We start from the raw sequence: 24,774 nt of genomic DNA on the forward strand, positions 1-24,774 counted from the left end.
ATGCTACCCCAATAACCTCATCGATGAGCTCACTTATCTTTCAAATTATGTAGGGCTGAGGTTTTTTTTTTGATGAAAGGTTATTTAGTTTTCATATCTATTTAACAGTAGGACAATTCTCCGGTGTATTTTACCAGTTAGTTTTCATATCTATTTAACAATAGGATAATTCTCCGGTGTATTTTACTGGTAGTATTATACTACCAATAAAACTAATCTTAGCCATTGATAAAAAAGAATATTTTGTATTTTGTTAATTAATTGATTAGCAGTATTTTGTAATTTTGTTTTTTTTTGCAATACAGATCACAATAAAAAAGACAACACTACCCTTTTAAATTTTTATTATATCTAATATTATTGACAGTATAATTTAATCACAGTCATCTAATAAAATAGATCAACGATATGGATTAAATTCTACTGTCAGTAAAATACATCGGAGTTAGCCCCTTAACAATATGTGATAAAATTAGCTAATTTAAAATTGAAAAACTACTTTACAAAGATAGGGTATGAAATGATGAGGTTATATATAAATTTTTGTTTTAGAAAACACAATCTAACCGTTTGGAAAGTTTACTCCCAAAGGCTGAAAACTAGTGAGAAAAAGCTAAGAAAAAGAACACACGTGGTACTGTTTGAGCAACTTGAAGTATAACATCTCTGTGCTGAAGCTAGGCACGATTTACACACGATCCATTCAGCGGCATGGCCACGCCCGATACCGGTGATACGCATTGGATATAGCTAGTGCGATATATCCATACATGCCATGCCTACTTTCACTTAATTCTGGGCGCAAAAAAGCACTAGTGCGCGCGCATTTTCAACTAATCGCTTGCTGCGGCCGCCGTCCACCAATGCGACGCATGAATGGAACGCAAGACGGATGACAATGTAGTCCCTCCTGTCTCGATCGTTGCTTTTCTTTATACTTATAAGCTAAAATTTAAATTTTAATATTAAATTTAAAATAGATTTTATGTTTTTTTTCATCGTATACTTTTCAATCTTAAATTTTATACCGCTAAAAACAAGTATATAATTTTTTTATTTATAAAATATTTTTATTTTTAAATATATTGTTTTTTTTCTCAGAAAAGCCGAACAATCCACCAGTCACCCTGTTAAGCTAGTAGGCGCCCATGCGGACGCACGTTTTATCCGCTGGAAAAAAGATTAACAAAAGGAGGAGCAAAGGCCACTTGGTTTCAGGCCGCAAGATCAGTGGAGACCTCTCATCGTTACGACCCGTGGAGCCACGGGCACCACACCAACCAACGCCACGGAAATCCTTCCGCGCCACACCGCAAGCACGCATCGAATTCCAAATACCAGTATTAGAATATCTGGTCGCCCCGGCCCGTACTGTAGCAGTACTCGTATTCTGTATTCCACAATTCCACTCGTCCAAACCACGGGGTAGGTGGGTTGGGTGGTCACTCACCAACCATTTTTCTCCTCCTCTCGAACGGACCGCGCGCGTTCGATCGGGTCACTCGCTCACCAACTCACGGAACGGCGACCCGGCAGGTCGAACGAACCGAGCCAATTTATAGGCAGCGCCGCGCTGCCTGCGTCCGGTAGCGAGCGGGGTGGAGCGAGCGACCAACCCAAATCGATCGCTCCTCCGCTGCCAGCCACCGCAACATGTGGGTGACGTCGATGCCGCAGGTGTGGGATGAGGAGGGCGCTGCCAAGCGCGGCGTCGTGACGCCCGCGCCGGCCACCGCGCTGCTCGGGTCGCTCGCCGGGTGGGTGTCCCGCGCCGTTGAGCCGCCCGCGCCGAGGCCGTGCGGCTCCGAGGGCGGTCCGCCGGTGACGGCGCCCAGGCTCAGGCTGCGCGACGGCCGCCACCTCGCCTACTGCGAGAGCGGCGTGCCCAAGGACAAGGCGCGCTTCAAGGTCGTCTTCTCCCACGGCTTCACCGGCTCTCGCGAGGACAGCGTTCGCGCCTCCCAGGTACCTACCATTCCATTCTTTTCCGGGTTTTATTTTGAAAAATATCTTACAAATTTTTAATATCTATAGTTATAGTTACAACGTATCTCGAGATACTATACTTTTTACTTTTTGGTAAAAAGCTCTTCCTTTCCTTCCCGCATTTAAATTTTTTCCCTATTTTCTCTCGTCTCTTCGATTGCAAATGCCTGCACGATCTCCTCTGTAAATTGAACTTTTCTTTACATACTTAGCCTATAAATATATATATTAATGATTGTTTTATACGTGTATACTAAGAAATGAAAGAGAGACGCATGTATATACAGCTACAAAGACTTCGCTTTGAATTATTTAAGTGGTAGCGACTGCTAACTAATCATGCATCGACCAGTGCATTAGCTTGTAGCTCTCTGGCAAGAAAGAGACTGTCGGTGACTAAAGCTCAACCGGAGGAAAAGTCGGGTATGAGCTGTTGTGTTCGGTTGCCGCAAAGAATCAATTTTGCTTGGTGAAATAGCGTTTTCATTTGAGAACCCCAATTAAGTTTGTTGTGCAAGTTTCTCATATAAAAAAAAAGTCTTTCTTAGGTCGCGGTTGTCCGGATCAGCTCAACCGTGTCAACAGCTGTCTCACCAGCAGCAAAGATATATTCATGGTGTAGGGCCAGATGAAGTTTAATTATAATTCTTTACTTTAGAGTTGATGTACCATGATGCATCCCAGATCATAGGATTATAGTTTTTTAATTTTTTTGGTTAACCTAAGCTTGCACCTTTGCTAGATGCGTATATCAGTTTGGGAGCTTGCTTTCGTAGCGTAGGCCAGTGGCCAGGACAGAAAGGTCCATCCAAATGGTTAGCTGCCTGTGATTACTGCTCTCTGGAGTAATGGACAAATGTCGTTGTGTAGAGCCTACTTTAGCGTCTGAATTGCCTCAAGTGTCGTGCACTCTGTCTCGCCTAAAAATTTAGCCGTATTTGGCGGAGTCAATTCTTTGGCGCTGTTAGGACAGTGAGTCAAGGTTAGTTTTTTTTAACTGTCAAGCTTAGGCAGAAGAGCATTTCTAGAGCTCATGAGTAGATATCGAGAGGTACTTAAAATTTTATTGTGAAATTTGATTGCTCTAGGCAGAAACATAATAGCCAGGTTCTAAATTACCTAATAAGATTAACTACTCCTTCAACATCCGTTCTCATATTTTTAAAACTGCTAAATTATATATTTTGTTTTGAAGTTTTTTCTATACATAGATTTCTTTAAAAATCAAATAAAACTATTTTAAACTTTTATGTTATTTAATTATCAATTAATTATATAATAATCACATTTCTCAGTTTGCGTCAAGGTAATAGGCTAATTCCTCTTATCTTGAATCAGAGAGGAAATTATATAAGTCTATATTCTCCACTCCAAGCTCTTGTGAGTTCCTGATATCGTCAGATCAGAGGCTCATATTTTTTTAGCTTTGACTGAAAGCTCGGATATCCAAAGTTCCAAACTCTCCAGTGTGTCGCTCCTCCCTCTTGCGAGAGAATATTAAATGATAACTCTTTTTGTCGGATAAATAAAGCTCGCCGAATAGCTTTCCTTAGAAAAAGATACTTTTTTTTTCTCATAAGAACAGGCAAAATGCAGTAAGGCATCTCCCTGATTAACACGTTCTAATGCTGAATACGCTACCATTGGAAGACCACATGGCCAGATCATTCAGTATCCGTTGTTCATCTGTCCACGTGAAGGTCAGGGACTTCGCTTCGTAGCTCCGTTTCCGATCGCAATAATTTAAAGCGAGGAAATTAAACTGGGATTGAAAACCACAAGAACTGCAAACCGCAGAACAACTGTACACATTTTCATTACCATGAACATAAACAATAACCGATAAATGTCATGGGTACTTAGTCTTCTTTCTCCGCTTCTGCTTATTCTTATAAGATATTTAATTTTTCAAATTTAAATTTAAATTTAGGGTATTATCATACTTTATTTTCTATCCATTAATTTTAGTCGCTAAGAACATATAGTATAAAATTTTATTTATAAATTATTTTTATTTATAATACATTGTTTTGTATTTTAAATAAAAAGTCAAAATACGAGGGTCTTAAACACCCGTGCATTTATTTTCTTCTTGTTACGTGACTTATGTCATGTCATCATCACCAATGATATTTCTCGCTCTGAACTAAATAAATGAATGATGCATTACACTTGGTACTATGCAACTTTATTTGCAAAAAACTTTTACATCATAATATGCAAGTCCTCTTCGAATTGGGATCACCGTTTGCTGAGCCGCACCTTGACGAGCAGCAGTTCTCTGTGCTCCTCTACGTGCTTCCCACCAACTAACTCTGGATGAACGGACAAGTGGATAACCCTTCGAGATCAGCTGTCAAATTCCGGAGAGAAAATTGGTAGCTTCACTCAACCTAACACCCCCTATCCGTAGCTCTTTGCTTATGCGTACAACTCAAAATTTAAATCTTTAATCTTAATTCAGAGATAATTTTAAAATATATATCTTTAACTTATAAATTATTATAAACACATATATAAAAATTTTATCTATAAATATGGGCATGACTTTTCTTTAAAAAAACAAAAGAGGAGCCCTAGGCTGGATCGCACGCCACGTTTAGTACTCTTTTTTTCCCCTCGTACTACAAAACGAACCTACCTACCCACCTACTAGCCAGCAAGAAAGAACCTCCCGTTTCTCCGCCGACGAGTGGCGGTCGGCCGTCGTGGCGCAGAGCAATGGAGCTGATGTCCACGGCGCCGATGCTGAGCTGCGCTGCCAAGAGGGGAGCTGGGTCAGCGCTGGGCCCGCTCGCCGGCGCGCTGGGCGGCTGGATCGTCCGGGCCGTTGTGCCGCCCCCGCCGCCGCCGCGGATCTGCGGGTCCCCCGGCGGGCTGCCCGTGACGGCGCCCAGGGTCCGGCTGAGGGACGGGCGGCACCTGGCGTACACGGAGTCCGGCGTGCGGAAGGAGGACGCGCGGTACAAGGTCGTCTTCTCCCACGGGTTCACCGGCTCCCGCCTCGACTCCGTCCGCCCTTCGCCGGTCAGCCCACACTCCCCGGGTTTACTAGGTTTGGGTTCTCTTCTTTCTTGCTGTGGCGCCAAATCGAGAATGGCGTCAAGGCTGGGTTACGCCAGAATCGTCAACGCTGTAGTTTTTTTTGGTTCAAAAGATTATTTCATGAATTTGCAACTCCTTTTGTCAATGTCACGATTCAGAACCAGCAGGGTTGCAGACGAATCGGACTTTATTAAATCGCAAAAATCGGATCTTGATTCTTGATTTATCTTCTTGACGGTTCGTTTTGTTGTTCCCATCACTCAATTGATGTCACATTTCCCTCATGTGGTTTGCCTGCTTTATCACCTGGAAATATGCACCCCCCATCTTTGTTTATACTTATCAGCTAAAATTTGAATTTTTAGCCTTAAATTTGAAGTTGACTTTAGGGTTTATTCACCGAAATTTATTTAGATCGATAAGAATACGTATAAAAAAATTTATTCATAAATTATTTTTCGTTTGCAAATACATCGTTTAACTTTTTTCATGAAATATCCAAACAATCGTCCCCATGAGGTAGATTCTGTCGGTGGCAGTAAATTGCAATGTACTTGCTAATTTAGGGACAAATGCTTTAATTTTGAGATAGCTAAATCCAAGTCAACCAAACCAACTTGCTAATTTAGGGAGTTTGATGCTCAGGAAAAAAAAATGTTTGGGTGAATGAACTTTTTTTCAATTCTAAAATCTGATTTGTTGGTTTCATGACTGACCTTCACATACATACATGCCTCATGCTGATCTGCAGATTCCTTTTACTAATTATTGACCGTGTCCATTGTCAATGCTTTGACAATACCAGATTTTTATTCTCCAGTTGACCGTGTCTTGTGAGTGGTTCGAATGTTGCCCATTCATTCTCATTGTGGTGCATATCAACTCATAAACTTGATGTGATTTTCAGGAGGTGGCTGAGGAGCTGGGTGTGTATATGGTAGGCTTTGATCGCGCAGGATATGGCGAGAGTGACCCAAACCCCAACCGATCTGTGAAGAGTGCTGCCCTTGATGTTGAGGAGCTTGCAGATGCTCTGGGATTAGGCCCCAAGTTCTATGTGATCGGCATCTCCCTCGGCTGCCATGCCGTCTGGGGCGCCCTCAAGTACATCCCAGAAAGGTGAGCAGCACAGTGCCTGTCGATCTCATCCAGTCCTGTGAGAAACCAAGCAGTAAGTTGGTGTCACGAGGAGTAACTGACAATGGCGGCCATTGTTGTGCATGCAGGATTGCTGGAGCGGCCATGATGGCGCCAGTGGTGAACTACTGGTGGCCAGGGTTCCCTCCCGATATGGCTGCCGAGGTGTACAACAAGCAGGAAGTGGGCGACCAGTGGGCGCTGCGCGTGTCACATCACACACCCAGCATTCTCCATTGGTGGATGGAGCAGAGCTGGCTTCCCACCTCCACCGTCGTGGCTGGCACCACCCCGCTCCCGAACAAGCGTGATGCCGAGATCCGCAGGAATATGAAGGCAGATGGCACCTTTCAAAAGGTCTGGCTGCGTTGCTTCCATCCAACTAGCATTCCATCGTCACTACAAGCTACAGTTGTAGCTTCTGAAATCTGAACATTTTTTGCTTAACGTTTATATGACATGGTTGGTGGTTTGCAGAAAAACGAGTTGGCAACGCAGCAAGGCATTCACGAGTCATACTACCGCGACATGACGGTGATGTTCGGCAAGTGGGAGTTCGACCCAATGAGCTTGCCAAAGCCGCCATGCCCGGTGCATATCTGGCAGGGCGATGAGGACGGGCTTGTGCCGGTGGTGTTGCAGAGATACCTCGCCTGCCGACTCAGCTGGGTGAACTACCATGAGCTCCCTGGAACCGGGCACTTCCTGTCTGCTGTTCCTGGGCTTGGAGACACCGTTCTTAGGACTATTTTCGGTTGAGTATATGTAGCAGTCAGAAGAAGAAGCAGCAGCAGTTCAGAACGCTGATACTAAGTTATAGTGTCCCGGTAAATTTACTTCGTTTAAAGGTTAAGGCTGTTCGTTATTCGCTGATTAGCGATGATGATAATATAGACGCAAGGGCAGTGTAAAATGAGCCGCTCTTTTCTTTTCTTTTCTTTTTGGCTTTTTTTGGTTGTAAAATGGCGTGGCCCAGATGCCCGCGCAAAAATGTTCTTTGACCTTGGAAAGAAAGTGACAGTATTATACAATATGGACTCTTTGTTTTGTACATCTTACGGGTCTCATCGTCTGCTTGCCGGCTGAGCAAGTAAATTTTCAATTCTTCGACTTATATTAGAGTTAATTGTGGAGTTTATTTTCATCACAGTCTAACCTAGTCTATGAAACCAAGCTTTAGCCATTGTTGTTTTATTAATTTTTCTACTTCTCTTATCTTAAAGTCTCAGCGTCCATAAGGTCATTTTCAGCACAAGATTTTATAATATGGTTTTCATTTTTCAATAGTACCATATCATCGAAACGTATTTGATGTGAAGAAAAAACAAAGGCTCTCAGTTTAAAATCTCACTTTACAGTTTTATATGCTAACATATCATTTAAGTATTGTTGCACCCAAGTGATTTTGATTAAATATGTGAAGAAGAACCAAATTACATTTTACTTTTAGTGAAGGTTTCAATCCAGTCCAATATTCTAGTTAACTATGCACGCCAAGTTAACTCAACCCTCTCTCATAATAAATTTTCATATCACTATTTTTGTGTAGTTGTCATATCATTTAATGAGAATGAAATCTTCGTAAAATCTTCTCTGAGACTGACCTAATTCTAACATTTCTAGCCTTACACAAAAGTAGACCATCGGTGACGCAGCACGCCAAGCCAACACATGACAAAATCGCATCTCAGCGAGGCATTCCTGCATTGCTGAAATGCCAATGCCAAGCTTTCAGTTTTCGGGTCACCACCTATTCATTCATGTGCTGTCCGCCGCAGCAAACCGGAGATTTCAATGCGAGCAGCGACGCGCGCGAGGCCCCCGTGCCGTGCATCACCGCGGGGCGGCGGGGGCACTCGGCTTTAACCTCGAGACGGAGACGGGTGGGGATCACCCGGGCCTCAGCACGCGGAAGCCAGATCCAGATCCACCACAGGATGCCTGGGCTTCACATGCTTCCGGCCCGTGCACCTCTCTCTCCCCCAGTGGGCTTCCTCCGGGGAACTGGCCTGAATTCCGAAGGCCTCCAGTGGGCCCTTGCTACGGCCCGACTACACCCTATTGGCCCAACTTTGCTGTCGTGCGTACCGTAATCCGGGAGGAAAGGCATAGTTTTTGCGGGTTTGGCCACTTCTGTAGCTAGACCGGCTTAATGGGGTTTCGTGGGAATGTCATGTACATGTATATTAGTTAGGTGATATATTAGCACGAAAAAAATAATTATATAAAAATGTGAGGAGAGAGGAGAAATTCGTTTCATGGTCATGAAATATTTAGGCACCGTTAACCAGTCATCGGTAACACATTGAAACTCGCACTTGAGTCGTTTCATGCAATCAAACATTGTCTCCATGCAATCAAACTTTCAGTGGTAAATAAATACTTTATTTAGCTTTAAAAATAGTACAATGAAACGTTGCACTGTAAGTAGCCGTTTCATGCATCATTTTATCGAGTTAGCTGTTTCAGAAACCGTGTAGTGAAATTGAGCATTGTGACTGGCCTTAAAAGAGCATTCGCAATGCAAATTTTATGGCTATTTTAATCTTATTAAATAACATGTCACAAAAGTAAAATCGGTATCATGACATATAATTTATGATAAGAGAAGTTGAGTTTTACGGAGATAAAATTTGATATACATATTTAATTATAGTACGAAACTGGATTAAAAATCTCCACAGAAAACAATTTGTTTTATTTCTACGCACTAAATCAATTTTTATTGATCACTTGGATATAAATATTTAAGGATATATTAGTATATAAACCACGAAGTGAAATTTTATACGAGAGAACTCGTTTCATTCATCCACTCAATTATATTTTGATAACATGATATTATTAAAAACAACACGATAAATCCCTATAGTGAGAATGACCTTATACTACATATATATACGTCTTGCACAAAATAATCGTGTCGGTACCAGTAACCTATGAACACTTGAAAAAAAAAAAGAAGAAAGGATTCATCGAGACAATCAAACTGTACTGGTACTAGACAAAAGAATCCTAAACAAAATAGTATATCTCCACAACCCCCTAGAGGGTCGGGTTTAATCATGCATCAGACAGCATCTCATCATTTGGAATGCAAGAGCTTTGCTAATCTGGCGGCACACCATGCAGTTAAAAAGCTCTCCACAATCATCAGTGCCAGCGCCACTAACTAGCTAGTTAGCAGCAGCTTAATTAACAGGAAGAACGTCGCCTCACACGCACACGCAGACACACGACGAGACGATCCAGCCTGCAACCAACGCTCACATATTCCAAGCAAGCGGAATGATCGAGCGAGCTCGCACATGCACGCAACGCGGACGGCCGGAATCGAATCGAATCCGGACGCGCGCGCGACCAACCGAACGCCCCACCACCCACCGCGCGCGCAGGACGCCAAACCGACACCGAAACGAGCCGCGGCGGCCGCCCATCCCCGAGTAAACACTACTACTACTACTAGTATTCCTTCCTTGCACCGCCCGCTCGCTCGCTGGCCGCTGCTGCCAACTCACGCACGCACGCGACGCGAGAAAAAGACGGGAGAAAACCCCAGCATCAGCGTGTGCCGCATGTGTCCAGCGTCCGGGACGCCGAACCGAACCCAGCACGGGGCCACGGCCGTTTCGCTCCGGCTACCTCCTTCCTGCAGCATCATCGGTAAAAGGAATCCCAATCCCACGGGCGACCATGCATGCATCGGTTGGTTCGCTCGCTGGGTTGGGCGTCGCTTCAAGCAAGGTACTGGGAAACGCTCATCAGAAACTGCTCGTCTCTTTCAGTTTCAGATCGCATCGGTCCCTCGATCCCTTTCGCCAGAGCATAATCGAGTAGCCCGTTTTCGGACAAATTCCACCGGTCGCCGTCGATGGACGACGACGACGACGATGATCATGACCGTGTTAACATAGCCAGACAAGAAGGTCGCAGTTGCTTTTTCGGTAAGGAATTCAGTACCCGGGGGTTTGCATGCGAATCGCATACGCCGTGTCGGTGCCCTGCCAACCAAATTACAGTAAGGTTCGCCCTAGTAGCATCCGCGAAAAGATAAAGAAACGGAGCCAATCTCTGCGCTTTTTAATCATTAAGCGTGGGTAGTCTTCATGAGAAATTAATTTCCAGAGGAAATCGCTACTTCGTGACTTAATTTAACACCATTTCTCCATCTTGATGCGATCCGTTATACCAATAGAATAGTCGCTTCCACTGCATAAGCAAAAACCTCCCATGTGATTGGCACGCACACTACCGTAAAAAGTCAACAGTTGCCATTCGACACAAATAGTAGTAGTATTCACTCAGATACCATTCCGATCGAGAGCATAACCCGGGCAGTCAACGTGACAATACTGGGTGATCTGAAATTGGAGTTTTGGACGCAAATTTAACTTGCACATTCGCATGGGACCGTCTAAGAATTTGTCGCAATTTTTTTAGTGAAAAACTTTCGGAATCTATTTAGTTTGGAGGAATTTTACAGAAACTTTCTATAAATTGAACTATGTTATGTTAAAATCCTATAAAATTTATGCCTTCTGAAAAGACTTTGAATATAACTATAATATAATTTTAATGTAATCATACTCTTAACTATTATATACTCACTCCATCAAAATGTAAGTGCATTTATTGCACAATAGAAGCAAATTAGATGGAAAATAAACTGATTTAAATGTTCTTATTAAGTAAGGAGATTTAGAAATTAGAATTTAGTAACTATACTTGAATGTAATTATACCATAGTTACCTTCGGAAATTTCAATCTAAAAAACATGCGATAGTTCCTTACCAATTCCGAATTCTCATTGCCAACACCGGATCATAGTGCTGGAGTAGCTGGTGAGGTATGGACCATTTGATTTGATTTGTCGATTCAAAACAACCGGAGACATGGACATGGTGACACAGTAACTGCGGGCGGCGCAACATTTCACACGATCAGACAGCCACATTTCCAGTTGCAGGCTGACCCCACCACCGAAGCAACCCGTCGTGCGAGCCGTGAGCCGTGTCGCGCTCGCGCCCGCCCGCTCCTTTCCTTCTCGTTTATTTATTCCCGCGCTTCTCGCCGTCCACCGCAAAGCCGCCTGCACCTCAACTCGATCGATAACAGCCCGCGCGCGCGCGAGCAGCAAGCAGCAAGCAAGGGAAGCATGGCGACGGCGCACGCGGACGTGGAGAAGGGCGCCGGGGCGAGGAGGAAGGAGGCGGGGAAGGTGCCGTCGCCGCTGTACCCACAGCACGAGGGGGAGAGGGAGTGGGTGCCGTGGATCGTCCCCGTCTTCCTCGTCGCCAACATCACCGTCTTCGTCCTCACCATGTACGCCAACAACTGCCCCGTCCACACGCCGCCCCGCGCCGGCAAGTGCGTCGCCCGCTTCCTCGGCCGCTTCTCCTTCCAGCCTCTCCGCGAGAACCCGCTCCTCGGCCCCTCCTCCGCCACGTGAGTCCCCATTTCATTGACGAATTCGATCGATCGCCAACTAAACTTTGCATCCAAACCTGAAAATGATTTACAAGTTAAGCAACCTGGAATGACTGCAAGAGGAGCTGTGTGTAGGCCACCACTTCAGTTATTAATCATATATACAGAGTGGGACGAACTGATTAAGATGGATGTGGATTTGTCTGTCCATTCCTGGACGAACTAACAAGTTAGCATGAGGATGCATGCATCTGCATGGAGTTGTTCGGTTTTGGTGATGAGATAGATGGGGCCCGGGCCTGACACAATGTACTTGCTCGATCATGTTCTTGCAGGCTACAGAAGATGGGGGCACTTGTGTGGGACAAGGTCGTGCACGAGCACCAGGGCTGGCGCCTCATTTCGTCCATCTGGCTGCATGCCGGTGTCCTGCACCTAGTGGCCAACATGCTCAGCCTCATCTTCATCGGCCTGCGCCTCGAGCAGCAGTTCGGATACGGTAATTAAATTCCTCGCTTAATCAAGTTTTGCTGTTCAAATGCAACAAGCGGAAGGTGTAGGGTGATTCTGAATTGGTGTGCTGATCGATCGATACTGCAGTGCGAATTGGGGCGATCTACCTCCTGTCCGGTCTGGGCGGCAGCGTCCTGTCCTCTCTGTTCATCAGAAACCACATCTCGGTTGGTGCTTCGGGTGCTCTCTTTGGACTCCTCGGTGCCATGCTCTCTGAGCTTCTCACCAACTGGACCATTTACACCAACAAGGTAATTAATCTCCAGTAACTAATGACATGTCAGCAAATCCAGACGTACTAATTCACATGGCAAGCGAATTAGCTGAAACGTCGATCTGCGTGCGTGCAGATCGCGGCCGTGATCACCCTCCTGTTCGTGATCGTGGTGAACCTGGCCCTCGGCATCCTCCCGCACGTGAACAACTTCGCGCACATCGGTGGGTTCATCACGGGCTTCCTGCTGGGGTTCGTGCTGCTGATGCGGCCGCACTTCGGCTGGATGGAGCGCTACAGCCTCCCCTCCGGCGCCCCGTGCACCTCCAAGAAGTACCTCGTCTACCAGTGGATCTTGCTTGCCATCGCCACGGCCCTCGTCATTGTCGAGTAAGAATTTTTTTTACAAGTTTCAGGCTATTCCTTTCACCAAGATCACGTACGTTCGTTCAGTCGTTCGAGTTCACCACACGCGTATTTGATTGTATAGGAGATAACGCCAGAATCGGTAGTACTTCAATAGATGAAACGAAGAAAATAAAGGTAGCAGATAGATTGGAGTTGTGCGTTCTTGGGTGCGCCACATGCATGGACAGATTTTGACGCGCCAACTAAGCTGGTGATGCTGATCTGGGCTGTTCTTCGCACCCAGATTTTCTAAGAGTAGTGTCATGTGAAATGACAGCACACAGAGTAGCACAACCGCACAACACCAACTTGCTATTTTTCTTGTGCACAGAATACTCCTAAGAACATTATTGGCATTACTATTACTATAGTGCTAAGCAGGACCCTTTCTTCGTCCAAATCCCAATATAATAACGTTCATGATTTGCCCTTTTTCTCCTCCAGCGTAATAAGCTAACATGCACCTAGATGACAGTCATGCTGTATACCATTTCTTTTATTAGTTGCTGCAACCACTACACGCTGACTAAAGTTGTTGAGTATCTGTCGGTGAATTTGGCGAAGTGGCAAGCAGGCCGAACTCATTCTTTCCGTGCTGTGTTCGTGTTAACCTTTTGCAGATTCGCGGTTGGTATGACGATGCTCTTCCGCGGCGAGAACGCCAACGATAGCTGCCGCTGGTGTCACTACCTCAGCTGTGTACCAACCTCCAGATGGACCTGCTCGAACTGAGCAAGGAGGACATGAACAAATTTTCTCTGTATTTTTTTTTGTGTAATCCCCTGTATGATGCTGCAAACACATGTTCTGTTTATCTGTAGATAGATTAAAGAAGGATCCTTGATCAATCTCATACTGTAGGTAGGCTCGTCAGGGTCTTCCTCTCTTGTACAATTGATTCATTCTTTGTATTGCAATTATTGAGGCTTGGAATCTCTTAACTGTCCCTGACTCCCTGCATCATTTCTTCCAAGTTAAACAAATCTCTGAACCTGTATGGCCGTAGTAGACAAGCATTCAGCTACAGTTCGTCTCTCACAAGCTGCCAGTTGACAATTTGACATGTTGAACTGCAGCCTGCAGTGCAGGATGGCCAAAAAACTTCAGCTTTGTATAGCACGTGGGAGATTCCATTTGACAAGAGGATGATGGCACTCCATGCATATTCAAACCAAGCGTTATATGTGACGCGCTATGCAGAACTATGTTTTAACAATTCATGACCTACGAGTAAAATAGTTGGGTCATCTCACAAGACAGTCAAAATCGCATAGAAAAATGCGTCATCATCCAACCCGCCACGCGCTAACATTGACATTTTGGCCGCGGCATGACAAAACCAAGTGAACTAGTAAAGCCAGAAATGCTTACTGTAGTATTTTGAAAAGGAGGTAATAGAAACACAAATATTTGAGTAAATTGTACTTCGGGCCATCTTTTATTACTGAAGTTTTATTTTGACTATCTTTAAACTTAATTTTCTTACTTTCGACCAAGCAGATTTATGATTTGTGAAATTAGACGACTCCAAGCAACTGTTCTAGTCATATATAATCTTCCTTTCAGCAAATATGTAGACCGCATATAAATATGACTTGTTCACCGGTGTACCCAAGCCAAAATGTTTAAGGTCATTGATGCAAACTAAAAAGGTCTAAGATAATTCAAACCGCAACAATGGTAAATTTACCATATCCAAAATAAAAAGATAGGTTTATAGGTGATCTAAAGTAAAATAAAATATGAGCTAAAGCGCAATTTACTCTAAATATTTTCTAAGCATTTATACATTTAAAAAATAGCACGCCCTCAAAGCTTACATGACCGATCGTTCTATCCCAAAAACCACATAAAGCAGCATTCCATGCAAATTAGAAGACCAGCAAGGCATTTTCCGCAAAAGTAAATGCATTTAAACAGACTTGCATGCTCAGTCATCAGTTTAATTCATGATTCATCACCAAAACTTCTCCATGGCTCATACACTTTTAGGTACAAAACGAATGTGTCCAAAAGGATAAGCCAACACGCTTTGTTTCAGCAACAGCAATGATCACAGAAGTTCACATCTTCCTTTGTCCAGCCCTTTGGTTGAAATCATGCTTGATAAGGTTTGCTCTCAGAAGCAAAGACTTAACATCTCTCTCAAATTCATTGCCAGTTTGAAGGACACGTTGGAAAGTTGCATTTCTTTGGTCAGCATGCCTCGCATAAAGAATCTTGTTGTGGGAATCTATCCGAGCCTGCAAAATATCACATATGAGTGATTCCACCACAACCTTAAATTTCTAGACAAGTCATAGGTCAACATACCTGTATTTTGTTCTCGGTGATCAGTGCAGCTAGCTCTTTCTCCAACATGGACACAGACGTCTTGAAGGCAGCCGCCATCGTGTTAAGATCAACAGATATAAATGGAAGTGTATACTGTATGATAGCTTTGTGGCGAATATCCATGTATAGAGTTTCTAAATGCTCATTCAAATGAATATCGAGCAGGAGGTTTGGCTTTAGCTTCTCAAGATGCTCCAAGCATGATCCATAGCGACTGGTTTGACAATTTCATAGTTAGCAGATTGTTAAAAACACACCAGTTAAAAGGGTAACTGCCATCTAACAGAATGAATCAAACAAAACTGCAACATTAAAAATGCATTGGAATGAAAAAAAAAAGAACATAACCAATAGTGTGGTAATAGGTAATTTAACTAAAGATGCACTACACCAAATTTCAGCACATAGTTAAGTTTTTATGATATTTTAGATTCAATAACTAAAAGGCAAATGCACCTACATTTACTAAAGGTATAAATTTGTCCTTGTTCTACATCGAAACTACTTTACAATAAAATGCTCTTAAAAAACAATTTTGAGGAGTAAACACTGCAAACGAAAAGCCCGCTTATACAATGTGATATCAATTTATTGTAATCTCTGAGGTTCTTTCAATTCGAGACAATGTGATATAAATAAAAATTCAGTAATTGAATGTGATTCCATTGGGCAATGTAATCAAATGCATATAATCTTTAGTGTTGGATTAGCAATTTCCAACAAAATAAACAGGGAAACATATGTTTATATCTAATTATGTGGTACACCAATACTTGAATGTCTACTAAATCTACAAAGTGGCATAGCGTTTTTCCACAAACCACAACAATTTAAAAGTGCACACTTCTACTACCATCAGATAGGGAAAAAAAGGATACAAGATACTTATGCAAAATAGATTCACCCACGACATTTGCTATGAAGTAAACACGCAGAAGAACGAGTCACAGAAATATGGAGATGAGAAATGGAACACATGAAGCTATCCCGTACAATCTTACCTTGAATAAAAATCATTAACAAGTTCCCTCACTTCAGGCACCAGCTCCAGAAAGTTTCGGAAATTGTTGTTGTCAATAACTTTGCTCTGGAACAAATGTTTATTCAACAATATTTAAGTACAATGGTACAAATGAACACACCCAGACAGGACATAAGCAAGAGAAAGTAAACCTTTAGGTCTGAACGGTCAAAAGAAGCAAGAGCACAAAGGGCACCATAGACAGCAACATCTTGTGGAGCTATGACTTCAGAATAATTATTTCCTAGTTCATGTCCTGTCTCAACAAACTTCAGGGAAAAAAATAATTTCAGCAACAAACTCTATGCTAATGAACAGCATAAGATATCAGTAAATACATACTACCACTTCACAATTATTGACAGCCCATTATCTGAAAATAAGGTTGTCTCCGGATGTGATAGAACAAGTACATAGTCTTCCAGAATAAATGCAACTAGGAAAATTCATTAAGCAGGTTTGAAAGGTTTTATTAACTTCAAAAATGATTTTTTTTTTCGTTTTGAAGCATAAAAAACTTACAGACATCAACAGTGTCTACAAAATATTGGCTTAAAAGGCTACAAGCGTATGAAAGTCAGCATGAGGGAAAAAGGTTATCAAGGCGACTAGGTGGTCCAGTGATGGCAGCACAGCTGTCACCTCGCATTAAGAGGCAGGTAAGGGTTAAGGGAGGCAAATTGAGAGGCATAGAGCTTGAAGTTCATACTGCCACTGCCAATAGTCATCATTGCAAACTTGCTTTTCACTATGCCACTCTTCATTGTCATCACTGCTTTCCTTGTTCAAACCAGGGTAGAAGACAAGGAAAGGGGTGGAAATGAGGCAGTACAGAGCATCAACGATAGGCAGCTAGGGTTGTCAGAGTTGAGTGGAAGATAAGAGCATATTAGAGGGGTGTTGGGTGCAGGCTTTGCCTCATCTTATTGCTTTGATAGCCTTAGGGAAAAGTGAAACCTAGTGTAAATAACATAGATTCAGAGGACTAACCTTACGGGCAGCAAGTTTGTACTTCTTTGTTGCCAAGTAAGCTAATCCTGCAGCTGCTCGTAACTTTGCAACAATGATAGGGTCCAAAGGGTCTGGGGTTTGCTCTGCTTTGCTGACATAGTTGGAAACATGTGGAAATTGTCCCAACTCAATGCTAACCAGAATCACATTCATACACATCTGAACTATGTGCTTGGAAGTAGTACAATAATCGCGTGTCCTGATGTAGCTTTTGAAGGCATCTGAAAGTTGTCCATGAGCATAGAAGAAATCACCAATGTCATTGTAACCCATTCTTATGCTCTCTTTGATAAGGTTGGTCTGCATTTTGAGAAACAAAATAATTACACAAAAGTCAGCTTCTTCAACAAATATGCCATCACCTAGAATAGAAGTACACCTAATAAGTCCAGAGAGCAAACATTCAGCCCAAAGCCACAAAAAGAGAAGAGAAACAAACAGCAGACATAGTAGCTAGGTTTATGCAGGGTAAAGACTTCCAATAAAATACGCCTCCTCCAAAACTAGTCGTTTTAGACTCATGCAGAGATATCAAGAATTGCTAGAAAATCTAACTATCCTTATCACATGATAATTTCTGCAGCAATAATTGGCCATATACAGCAGCAGCAGCAACAGCAGCAGATTCTCTTCCCAAAGAGGTCACAACCCCAAAGGATCAACCTTTGTTGAACCCAAAACCATTACCTACAGTAGCACACTCAATACCCCAAAATTCAGCACTGCACTATGATCAACAAGCATTTGCATCAATGCACCCCAAGCAAATAGTATCTAAATTGGAAAGTGCAAGCTAACTAAATTTATCACAACAGATGCGAAAGGGATACTACGAACATATTTACCAAATATACAAAGCAATGCAGAACAGAATTCCATTTTCCACATAAAAGGTAATAAATGGAACATAACTCGGTAAATTCCACACAAATATCGTAGACATAAACCAAACAAATAATTAGCCAGTGCCACCAACCAATGCATCATGCTTTCATATCCTCCAATGCTCAAACCCACCATATCACGAGTAGAAACTAGCGCAAACGAAGTACCCATCCATTTCATCTAAATATAAGTACCAATTTCATCTCATCTAATTAATTGGTTAGGTTTTCGCACCCTGTAGCCGTTGAGCTCACTCTCGAGCTTCTCCTTCCGCTGCTCGGCGCGGCGGTTGATGGAATCGACCCAGGCCTGGTCAAGCGCGTACTGCGGGCCGAGGCGGCCGTTGATTTTGAGCGCGACGTCGCGGTGGAACAGGGTGTCCTCGCCCCTCTTGATCTCGTCGTACGCCATCCGCAGCGCCTCGAGCTCCACGGCCTCCACCCCGCACCTCTCCGCGATGAAGAGGAGGCGCGCCAGACGCGTCCGCCCCGCGTACTGCGCGGCGTACGCCTCCACGTCCAGCTGCTCGGCGGAGACCGGCGCCGGGGAGGGCTCCGCGCCGCCGCCGAGGCCGTTGGCCACGGCTGCCGCGGCCGCCGCCGGCACCTCGCCCTCGACGTCCATCCCGCTCGCTCGGATCAAGGAGCTAGGTTTTGGGAGCAAAACCCTAGATAGGAATGAGGAGCGAGCGACGCAGAGGAAGGCGACGACACGAGGCCCTGCCTTGCAACTACACACATTCCCAGGGGTAGATAGGTAAAATCGTAGTGGGCCGGGCGGGTTGCCATTTTGGGCCCTTAATGGGCCTCCGCGTCAGCCCAATACTTCACTGGGCTATTTGGGTCGTCTCCGAAGCCCAGAAGAGTCAAAAAGCCCTCGACGTTGGAGAGGACCGGAGGACGAGTCCTCGGGCGGCGGCGGCGATGAGGGCGGTGAGAGGCGAAGTGGCCTCGTCGAAGCCGGTGTCCCTGACCAAGGCCGCGCGCGTTTTCAGCCTCTTCGCCGCCTCCGGCGAGTCCGGGCTTCCCTCCGACGACAGCGCGTTGTTGCTCTGCGCGGCCGAGGCCGCTCTGGAGCTCCATGCTTTCCGCCGCCACGGTGGGGCGAGCGGGCAGAGCGAAGAGGAGCGGCCTAGGAAGAGGAAGAACGAGGCGTGCAGCGCAGCCAGTCGCAACTCGCAACGTGGGATTGGAACTGTAGGTCTGTAGCCAAGCTGAAACAGCCGCGAGCTCCCCTCTGTAGCAGACGAGCAGTGGATCTGTTTGTTTCCCTTTGCTATGTTCTTTTATTTGCTCAAAAGAGTTTAGCTCTAGTGTGTTCTTGCTTCTGTAACGCTGTGTGGACTGAAAGATTCAGGTTTTGTTCAATGAAATCGCTGAAATTGCACCTCGTTTTGTTCTTGGTTCTGTAACGTACTAACGTTGCGTCGGCTCAAATATTCAGTTTTATTTCAATTATATCGACTGAAAGATTTGCAGCCTCATCATTTTGTTTCTGTTTATACTTATAAACTAATATTAGATTTAAAGTTAGTTTTAAGGTTTCCTTTTTCTTATTTTCAGCCAGTATTATTAATCACTGAGAATACGAATGTAATTGGTACATAGAGACGGATTCGTTGGAAACCAGAAACCTCTGCAGAACACATCCGAGAGAGAGAGTAGTTTACAACAGATATGCAGGCATGCAGCAATTTAATCAATCATTCATGTGTAAATAGATTCCAGCTACAATCTTCGTCAGGATCAGGCCATTTGTGTTTATTTATTCTTTTGTCCTACGACGGGTAGTACGATAATCTGCGTCGGAGATGAGTCATGATCTCAACGTTTTGCTCAACAACTCAAATTCAAATGCTTGCAAGTTGAGACGCCGAAAGCTAACACTGGCATCTTCTGTGTGTAATCCAAGTTGAGGTTCAGCGCCGCTAGCTGCCATCTTCGTCAGGTTCAGTCTCCAAAATCCCAAGTTTTGCCATCTCCAACTGCAAATCTGCAAGTAAACAGCATTGCAGCCTCAGGTTTGTCACACTAGATACAATTGAGAAAAAAAAATACCACGGTACAACATAAGCAAAGAACTGAACGAACTATCTTTCCTACAGTTTTTCAGATAATTTCTTCAAGACTCGTGTAAAATTCAGTGTCACAGCTCACAAACGAGCTATGCGTAGTAGCAACAAATCAAGAACTCCAGGGATTAGGTAGACATAGAGCTACAGGACACCAAACTGTTCAGAACCAACGCCGGCTATCAACCACAACCACATAATTAAAGGCCTAAACAACCATTTGCACCAGAATGCACTTTCTTTTCCTTCTCCTTCCACGTGTGCACCTCGTAGGCTGCCGCCACGTGTACCAGCCCTGTGTGTGCTGACTCAGATCCACGCACCTGTGCAATTGGCAGGGCGATATTTTTGATACGGTTTTATCCACTCGGAGGAAGGAGAGGGACCCATGCGTGAGTGAGACCCTCATCCACAAAACCCAGCTGGTTTTGTGTTCACGGCGACCTTAATTATGCCACTCCGAAAAAAAAAATTAAAGTGCAACTTGGAGATGTTGATGTGAGCTGGGAGAGGAAGCCGGGAAAGATGCATTTTGTGGCATCATTTGCTTCGCTTTGCTTTCTGGTAGGGACCAAAAGTGCTTGGACTTTGGCTTTTTAAATGGGAGTGACGTGTAAATAATCGATAATTATTAAGCCAATGGATCCTGTGCTGGTGTATAACAAAAGTGATCAATAGTTGGTGAGTACTCGTCCTATTAGCTGGATAGTGAAGGTCAATTTTTCGTGCTGCATGGTATAAAAAGTTTATTTCTTGTTGCTAAAAATTGAATGGATTTATTATTCATGCATGATTATGTCTCAGATGAAGACTTCCAGCTTATTTACACCGCCTATACGTGAGTATGTCCTTTGGCTAGGCACGATTGTGACACTCAAACAAAATGCTTGGTGGCCAGCCAGCCTATAAATAACATTGAAGTACTAGTTAAGATGCATAATTAAGGTGATAAATTAAGCACTTATGTCACTCATGCAGGTGCATTTCTTATTGCAAAAGCACTTGATCGTTCATGTTTTCTTTACACCATGGCACAAATTATGGTTTCGATCGTTAGATGCTGTTCATTAGATTTGTTGTCGCCAGGTGGCTTATCTTTTTATAAAACAGGTAGAGATTGGTCCTACCTCTTACCAGCTTAAAATGGCCATTCTGGAAGACTGTCTTCAGATTTTTGTACACTTTCAGATTAAGCAAATATCGCTGCATCTGATTGTGGAATCACGTTATCGTGTCACCGAAGATAGGAGTTTAAATTCAGAACTGTGGCCGAAAGTTACTTCTGGGGTCGTGATGCTTTGAAGGTTACCTGGAGATAAGGCAATATATCTCTTCTAGAGTTCTAGGTAGCCGCGTGTCTCGTCAAATGAAGAAACTGGAGTAGAAGGCTACTAGTAGCACAGAACGAAGTTTCTACAGCTTAGAATCGTTCAGACTTCAGACATGTTCCTGAAAGAAAATAAAAAAGGAAGAAAACGTTCAGACATGAGACATGTATACGCGCACAAGTCCTTGATTTTTCAATGAAAATACTGGCATGAAATTGATCTTAGGGGTTGTTTACAATATATTATTGGCAGTTGTTACTTTGATCTTTATGCAGAGAGCATGGCAGTCTAAAAAAACAACCATATTATTTTTGAAAGTGCCCACGGTATCATTTATTTTTCCAAAGAATACTTACACACTTGTCGTTGAATTTCATGTAAGGAGTTAAACGGAATTAGTCACAATCGCTGGACAATTCAGCACTTTCAGATGTTTTGAACTTTTCAAGCAATAAAGTGTGCCTAGATCAGAAAATTTCCAGCATATATATTAGCACCCACCCCTGCCTTCCCACATTCCCCTCCTCTCGCCTTCTGCAGCTCCGGATCGAGCTCGCGCTTTGCCCACGCCAATCGCGCGAGCTCGCACAAAATCCATTCCATTTCACGAACGGAGTCCTTGGCATCTGATGCCTTCTGATACCTCCCACAAGACCGTCCAAAAGCTGCAGCTCGAAGCGGTTCTTGGGAGGCTTTTGTTGCAAGAACTGGATTTATTCGATCGAACCAGGCACGCTCGCTGCAGGGATCACTGACGCCTGCGCGTCGTGAGGATTGATTCCGCGAGAACTTGATACGGGATCGAGTTATTGGGAATCGGGTTCTTTCCTCATCATTGGTGCGCGAGAATCCAATCAAAGGCGCGGCCTTTTTGCTCGGAGATAAGCTGCGACTGGAGGCGGCGAGAGGTAGAGAGAGCATGGGCGCGGGCGTGTCGGACCTCGCGGCGGGGATGGAGGCCGGCAGGGTCGTCGGCGCCGGGCTGGGCGATCTGCCGGAGCTGTGCGCGGCCGAGGTGCTGCTGCACCTGGACGCGCCGGACATATGCCGGCTCGCGCGGCTCAACCGCGCGTTCCGCGGCGCCGCGGCGGCGGACTTCGTGTGGGAAGCGAAGCTGCCGGAGAATTATGGGTATCTACTCGGGTTCGTCGATGGCGCGAAGGACGGGGAAGGGAGAGGACGGAGGAGCATGATGGGGAAGAAGGAAGTCTACGCGAGGCTCGCCAAGGCTGTGCCATTTGACGGTGGCAACAAGGTGATCATTTTTTTTTCTTGTATTATCTTATTTGTTTTGATTTTGAGTTTACGATTTGAATTGTAGTTTCGCTTTATGTTTTTCAAACGCTTTCTCATATGCTGATTTAAGATTTTTTTAAAGTTTGATAAAGAGATTCCAAAACAAGTTTTTTTAATGGTTTGTCGCTTCTCTTTCTGCTTGTTATTTTTGGAGGAAAGTTTTGTTAGAACAACATATATATGTTCTTACGCAAACAATGGAATTTTGAGTTCTCAGTCCTGCAAAAGAAAAGGAATTTGATTTCTCAATAACTTTCGTATAATTGCTTTGCAATTTGACGTCAAGTGGTTGGTTTATAGGGTCTAAGCAAAATTGAATATTGTTTTTCTCATGGATTTGGACAAGAAGAATTTTTTTGGACGAATTTTCAAACAGTGTGCTTTTCTGTCTCGTGCTTCAGGAATTTTGGTTGGAGAAGAGCAAAGGCGGAGTTTGCATAGCGCTGTCATCGAAATCACTGGTGATAACGGGAATTGACGACAGGAGATATTGGGCTCACATGCCAACCACGGAATCCAGGTAAAAATGAACTTGCATCTTTCACCCATGTTTATATATCTATTGAAAATGATCAATTCACCATGTTGGAACATACTATAGGCTTCCCAAGTGCTGGCAATTGACTGACCTGAATTTGCTAATAAGAAACAGAATTTTTGACAACTTCTGACTCCAAATCTGTCTTGAAACAAGCTGAGCATTTGCTTGATGACACAGGTTCCACTCGGTTGCATATCTGCAGCAAATCTGGTGGTTTGAGGTGGTTGGAGACCTCGAATTCTGCTTCCCACCAGGGACCTACAGTCTCTACTTCAGGCTTCATCTTGGGAAGGCATCCACACGTTTTGGTCGCAGGGTTTGCAGCTCCGAGCAGATCCATGGCTGGGACAGGAAGCCTGTGCGATTCCAGCTCTCTACATCGGATGGCCAGCACGCCTTGTCACAGTGCTACCTAGATGAGCCTGGAAGCTGGGTTCTGTACCATGTTGGCGATTTCGTTGCATCAAGCACTGAACAACCAATGAAGCTGAAGTTCTCGCTGGCCCAAATCGACTGCACCCACACAAAAGGTGGTCTTTGCGTCGATTCAGTGGTGATATACCCGAAAGGATTTCAGCAAGAGAAGGTGATTAGTTCTCAGAAATGAACCTGTAGTTGTTTATCTGATCAAGTTGCTCTAAACTAGACTATTAGAGTTCTAGGCAGTGTAGATAATAGGATAGCCTACTGTTTTAAAAATGGGCTTATTGTATGCAAAGAGCGATTTTTGTAGTACGGCGGCGTGAGTGAGCTTTGTTGCTCTTTCTCACGGTGGCCATCAGGCCATGGTGCCGAGGGACTGTCTTAAGCTCAGTTAGGCTCCAAAATGCTACTGATGTAAGCATACGATACGAGCATATATAGTTTTCAGGTTTTCTTTTGCCATGCGGTTTGCTGTTGCAATGTTGAGAAGGATGCAATTGTACTTCACAAGTGAATTTTCCCCTTTTTTGCTCTCCAACTTCTGAGGATGTTGTTGGTTTAATGGTTTTGGTCCGTATTGACATGATATGATATGGAGAGGAGTTAATCCTGAGAAGTTGACAGGGTTGGTTGGAAGGGCAACGCTTCGGTGTATAATATTTATAGTATAATACTGTCAGTATAACTAATCTCGTCAATTGATTTAAAAGGGTATTTTCGTACTTTGATTAATATTGTATTTGTATTTATTATTTTTTATCACATTATGCACGGATAAAAAAAACGCAGCAAGACCCACTTACTATCACAGTAAAAAAGACGATATTGTCCTCTCAAAATTCTACTACACCTAAAATTGTTGGTAGTATAATTTAATCACAACCGTCCAACAAAATTATATCAACGGTCTGAATTAAATTATACTACAAATAATATGCACCGGAGTAGGCCTCTGATTGGAATGGAAAAAAGTATACTTTTGCTTCCTCAACTATTGCCGGAGTTAGATTTTGTTCCATCAATCGTATGCCAGCCACATGTAACCTCTCAAATAGCAAAACCAATAGAGTTGCTCGCTCATCTTTGTCGAGGTGTTGAAGGCCGCCGTCGAGAAGGAGCTCATTTTCTGTTCA

At 43.9% G+C, this 24,774-nt stretch overlaps 4 protein-coding genes across 5 annotated transcripts; 3 read left to right on the forward strand and 1 right to left on the reverse strand.

Annotated features, from left to right (window-relative positions):
• The first annotated feature begins 1,572 nt into the window (after positions 1–1,572).
• LOC102711510 lies at positions 1,573–7,219 on the forward strand. 2 transcript variants are annotated; one of them, XM_006649205.3, is made up of 4 exons: positions 1,573–1,965; positions 5,939–6,150; positions 6,258–6,525; positions 6,646–7,219. In XM_006649205.3, exons 1-4 carry the CDS (start codon positions 1,654–1,656, stop codon positions 6,925–6,927), a joined length of 1,074 nt encoding a protein of 357 aa, XP_006649268.1. In that variant the 5' UTR covers positions 1,573–1,653; the 3' UTR covers positions 6,928–7,219. The 2 variants fall into 2 exon arrangements, with proteins under 2 accessions (XP_006649268.1, XP_015691099.1); XM_015835613.2 differs by lacking the exon at positions 1,573–1,965 and adding an exon at positions 4,635–5,013.
• A 4,012-nt stretch (positions 7,220–11,231) lies between these two features.
• LOC102711785 (RHOMBOID-like protein 2) lies at positions 11,232–13,664 on the forward strand. Its single transcript, XM_006649206.2, has 5 exons — positions 11,232–11,614; positions 11,932–12,095; positions 12,197–12,360; positions 12,460–12,713; positions 13,352–13,664. The coding sequence occupies exons 1-5, from the start codon at positions 11,325–11,327 to the stop codon at positions 13,461–13,463; spliced, it is 984 nt and encodes a 327-aa protein (XP_006649269.1). The 5' UTR covers positions 11,232–11,324; the 3' UTR covers positions 13,464–13,664.
• Positions 13,665–14,602: 938 nt separating this feature from the next.
• On the reverse strand, positions 14,603–18,683 carry LOC102712062 (COP9 signalosome complex subunit 1). The gene is made up of 6 exons (XM_015834258.2): positions 18,217–18,683; positions 17,077–17,397; positions 16,239–16,355; positions 16,067–16,152; positions 15,045–15,279; positions 14,603–14,974 (listed from the first exon to the last, which is right to left on the reverse strand). The coding sequence occupies exons 1-6, from the start codon at positions 18,604–18,606 to the stop codon at positions 14,795–14,797; spliced, it is 1,329 nt and encodes a 442-aa protein (XP_015689744.2). The 5' UTR covers positions 18,607–18,683; the 3' UTR covers positions 14,603–14,794.
• A 3,230-nt stretch (positions 18,684–21,913) lies between these two features.
• On the forward strand, positions 21,914–24,163 carry LOC102712340 (F-box protein PP2-A13-like). Its single transcript, XM_006649208.3, has 3 exons — positions 21,914–22,636; positions 23,079–23,197; positions 23,396–24,163. Exons 1-3 carry the CDS (start codon positions 22,301–22,303, stop codon positions 23,823–23,825), a joined length of 885 nt encoding a protein of 294 aa, XP_006649271.2. The 5' UTR covers positions 21,914–22,300; the 3' UTR covers positions 23,826–24,163.
• The last annotated feature ends 611 nt before the right edge of the window (positions 24,164–24,774 follow it).

The sequence above is a fragment of the Oryza brachyantha genome, chromosome 3 (genome assembly GCF_000231095.2).
Source record: "Oryza brachyantha chromosome 3, ObraRS2, whole genome shotgun sequence".
NCBI classification, from domain to species: Eukaryota; Viridiplantae; Streptophyta; class Magnoliopsida; order Poales; family Poaceae; genus Oryza; species Oryza brachyantha.

Excerpts from the sequence above, each read along its gene's own strand:
- LOC102711510 (XM_006649205.3), top strand. The coding sequence starts at position 1,654 with ATGTGGGTGACGTCGATGCCGCAGGTGTGGGATGAGGAGGGCGCTGCC. Across the intron at positions 1,966-5,938 it reads ACAGCGTTCGCGCCTCCCAG|GAGGTGGCTGAGGAGCTGGG; the intron begins GTACCTACCATT and ends TGTGATTTTCAG. Across the intron at positions 6,151-6,257 it reads CTCAAGTACATCCCAGAAAG|GATTGCTGGAGCGGCCATGA; the intron begins GTGAGCAGCACA and ends TTGTGCATGCAG.
- LOC102711785 (XM_006649206.2), top strand. The coding sequence starts at position 11,325 with ATGGCGACGGCGCACGCGGACGTGGAGAAGGGCGCCGGGGCGAGGAGG. Across the intron at positions 12,361-12,459 it reads GGACCATTTACACCAACAAG|ATCGCGGCCGTGATCACCCT; the intron begins GTAATTAATCTC and ends GCGTGCGTGCAG. Across the intron at positions 12,714-13,351 it reads ACGGCCCTCGTCATTGTCGA|ATTCGCGGTTGGTATGACGA; the intron begins GTAAGAATTTTT and ends AACCTTTTGCAG.
- LOC102712062 (XM_015834258.2), bottom strand. The coding sequence starts at position 18,606 with ATGGACGTCGAGGGCGAGGTGCCGGCGGCGGCCGCGGCAGCCGTGGCC. Across the intron at positions 16,356-17,076 it reads ACAAACTTGCTGCCCGTAAG|TTTGTTGAGACAGGACATGA; the intron begins GTTAGTCCTCTG and ends TTTTCCCTGAAG. Across the intron at positions 14,975-15,044 it reads TCACCGAGAACAAAATACAG|GCTCGGATAGATTCCCACAA; the intron begins GTATGTTGACCT and ends GATATTTTGCAG.
- LOC102712340 (XM_006649208.3), top strand. The coding sequence starts at position 22,301 with ATGGGCGCGGGCGTGTCGGACCTCGCGGCGGGGATGGAGGCCGGCAGG. Across the intron at positions 22,637-23,078 it reads CATTTGACGGTGGCAACAAG|GAATTTTGGTTGGAGAAGAG; the intron begins GTGATCATTTTT and ends CTCGTGCTTCAG. Across the intron at positions 23,198-23,395 it reads ATGCCAACCACGGAATCCAG|GTTCCACTCGGTTGCATATC; the intron begins GTAAAAATGAAC and ends TTGATGACACAG.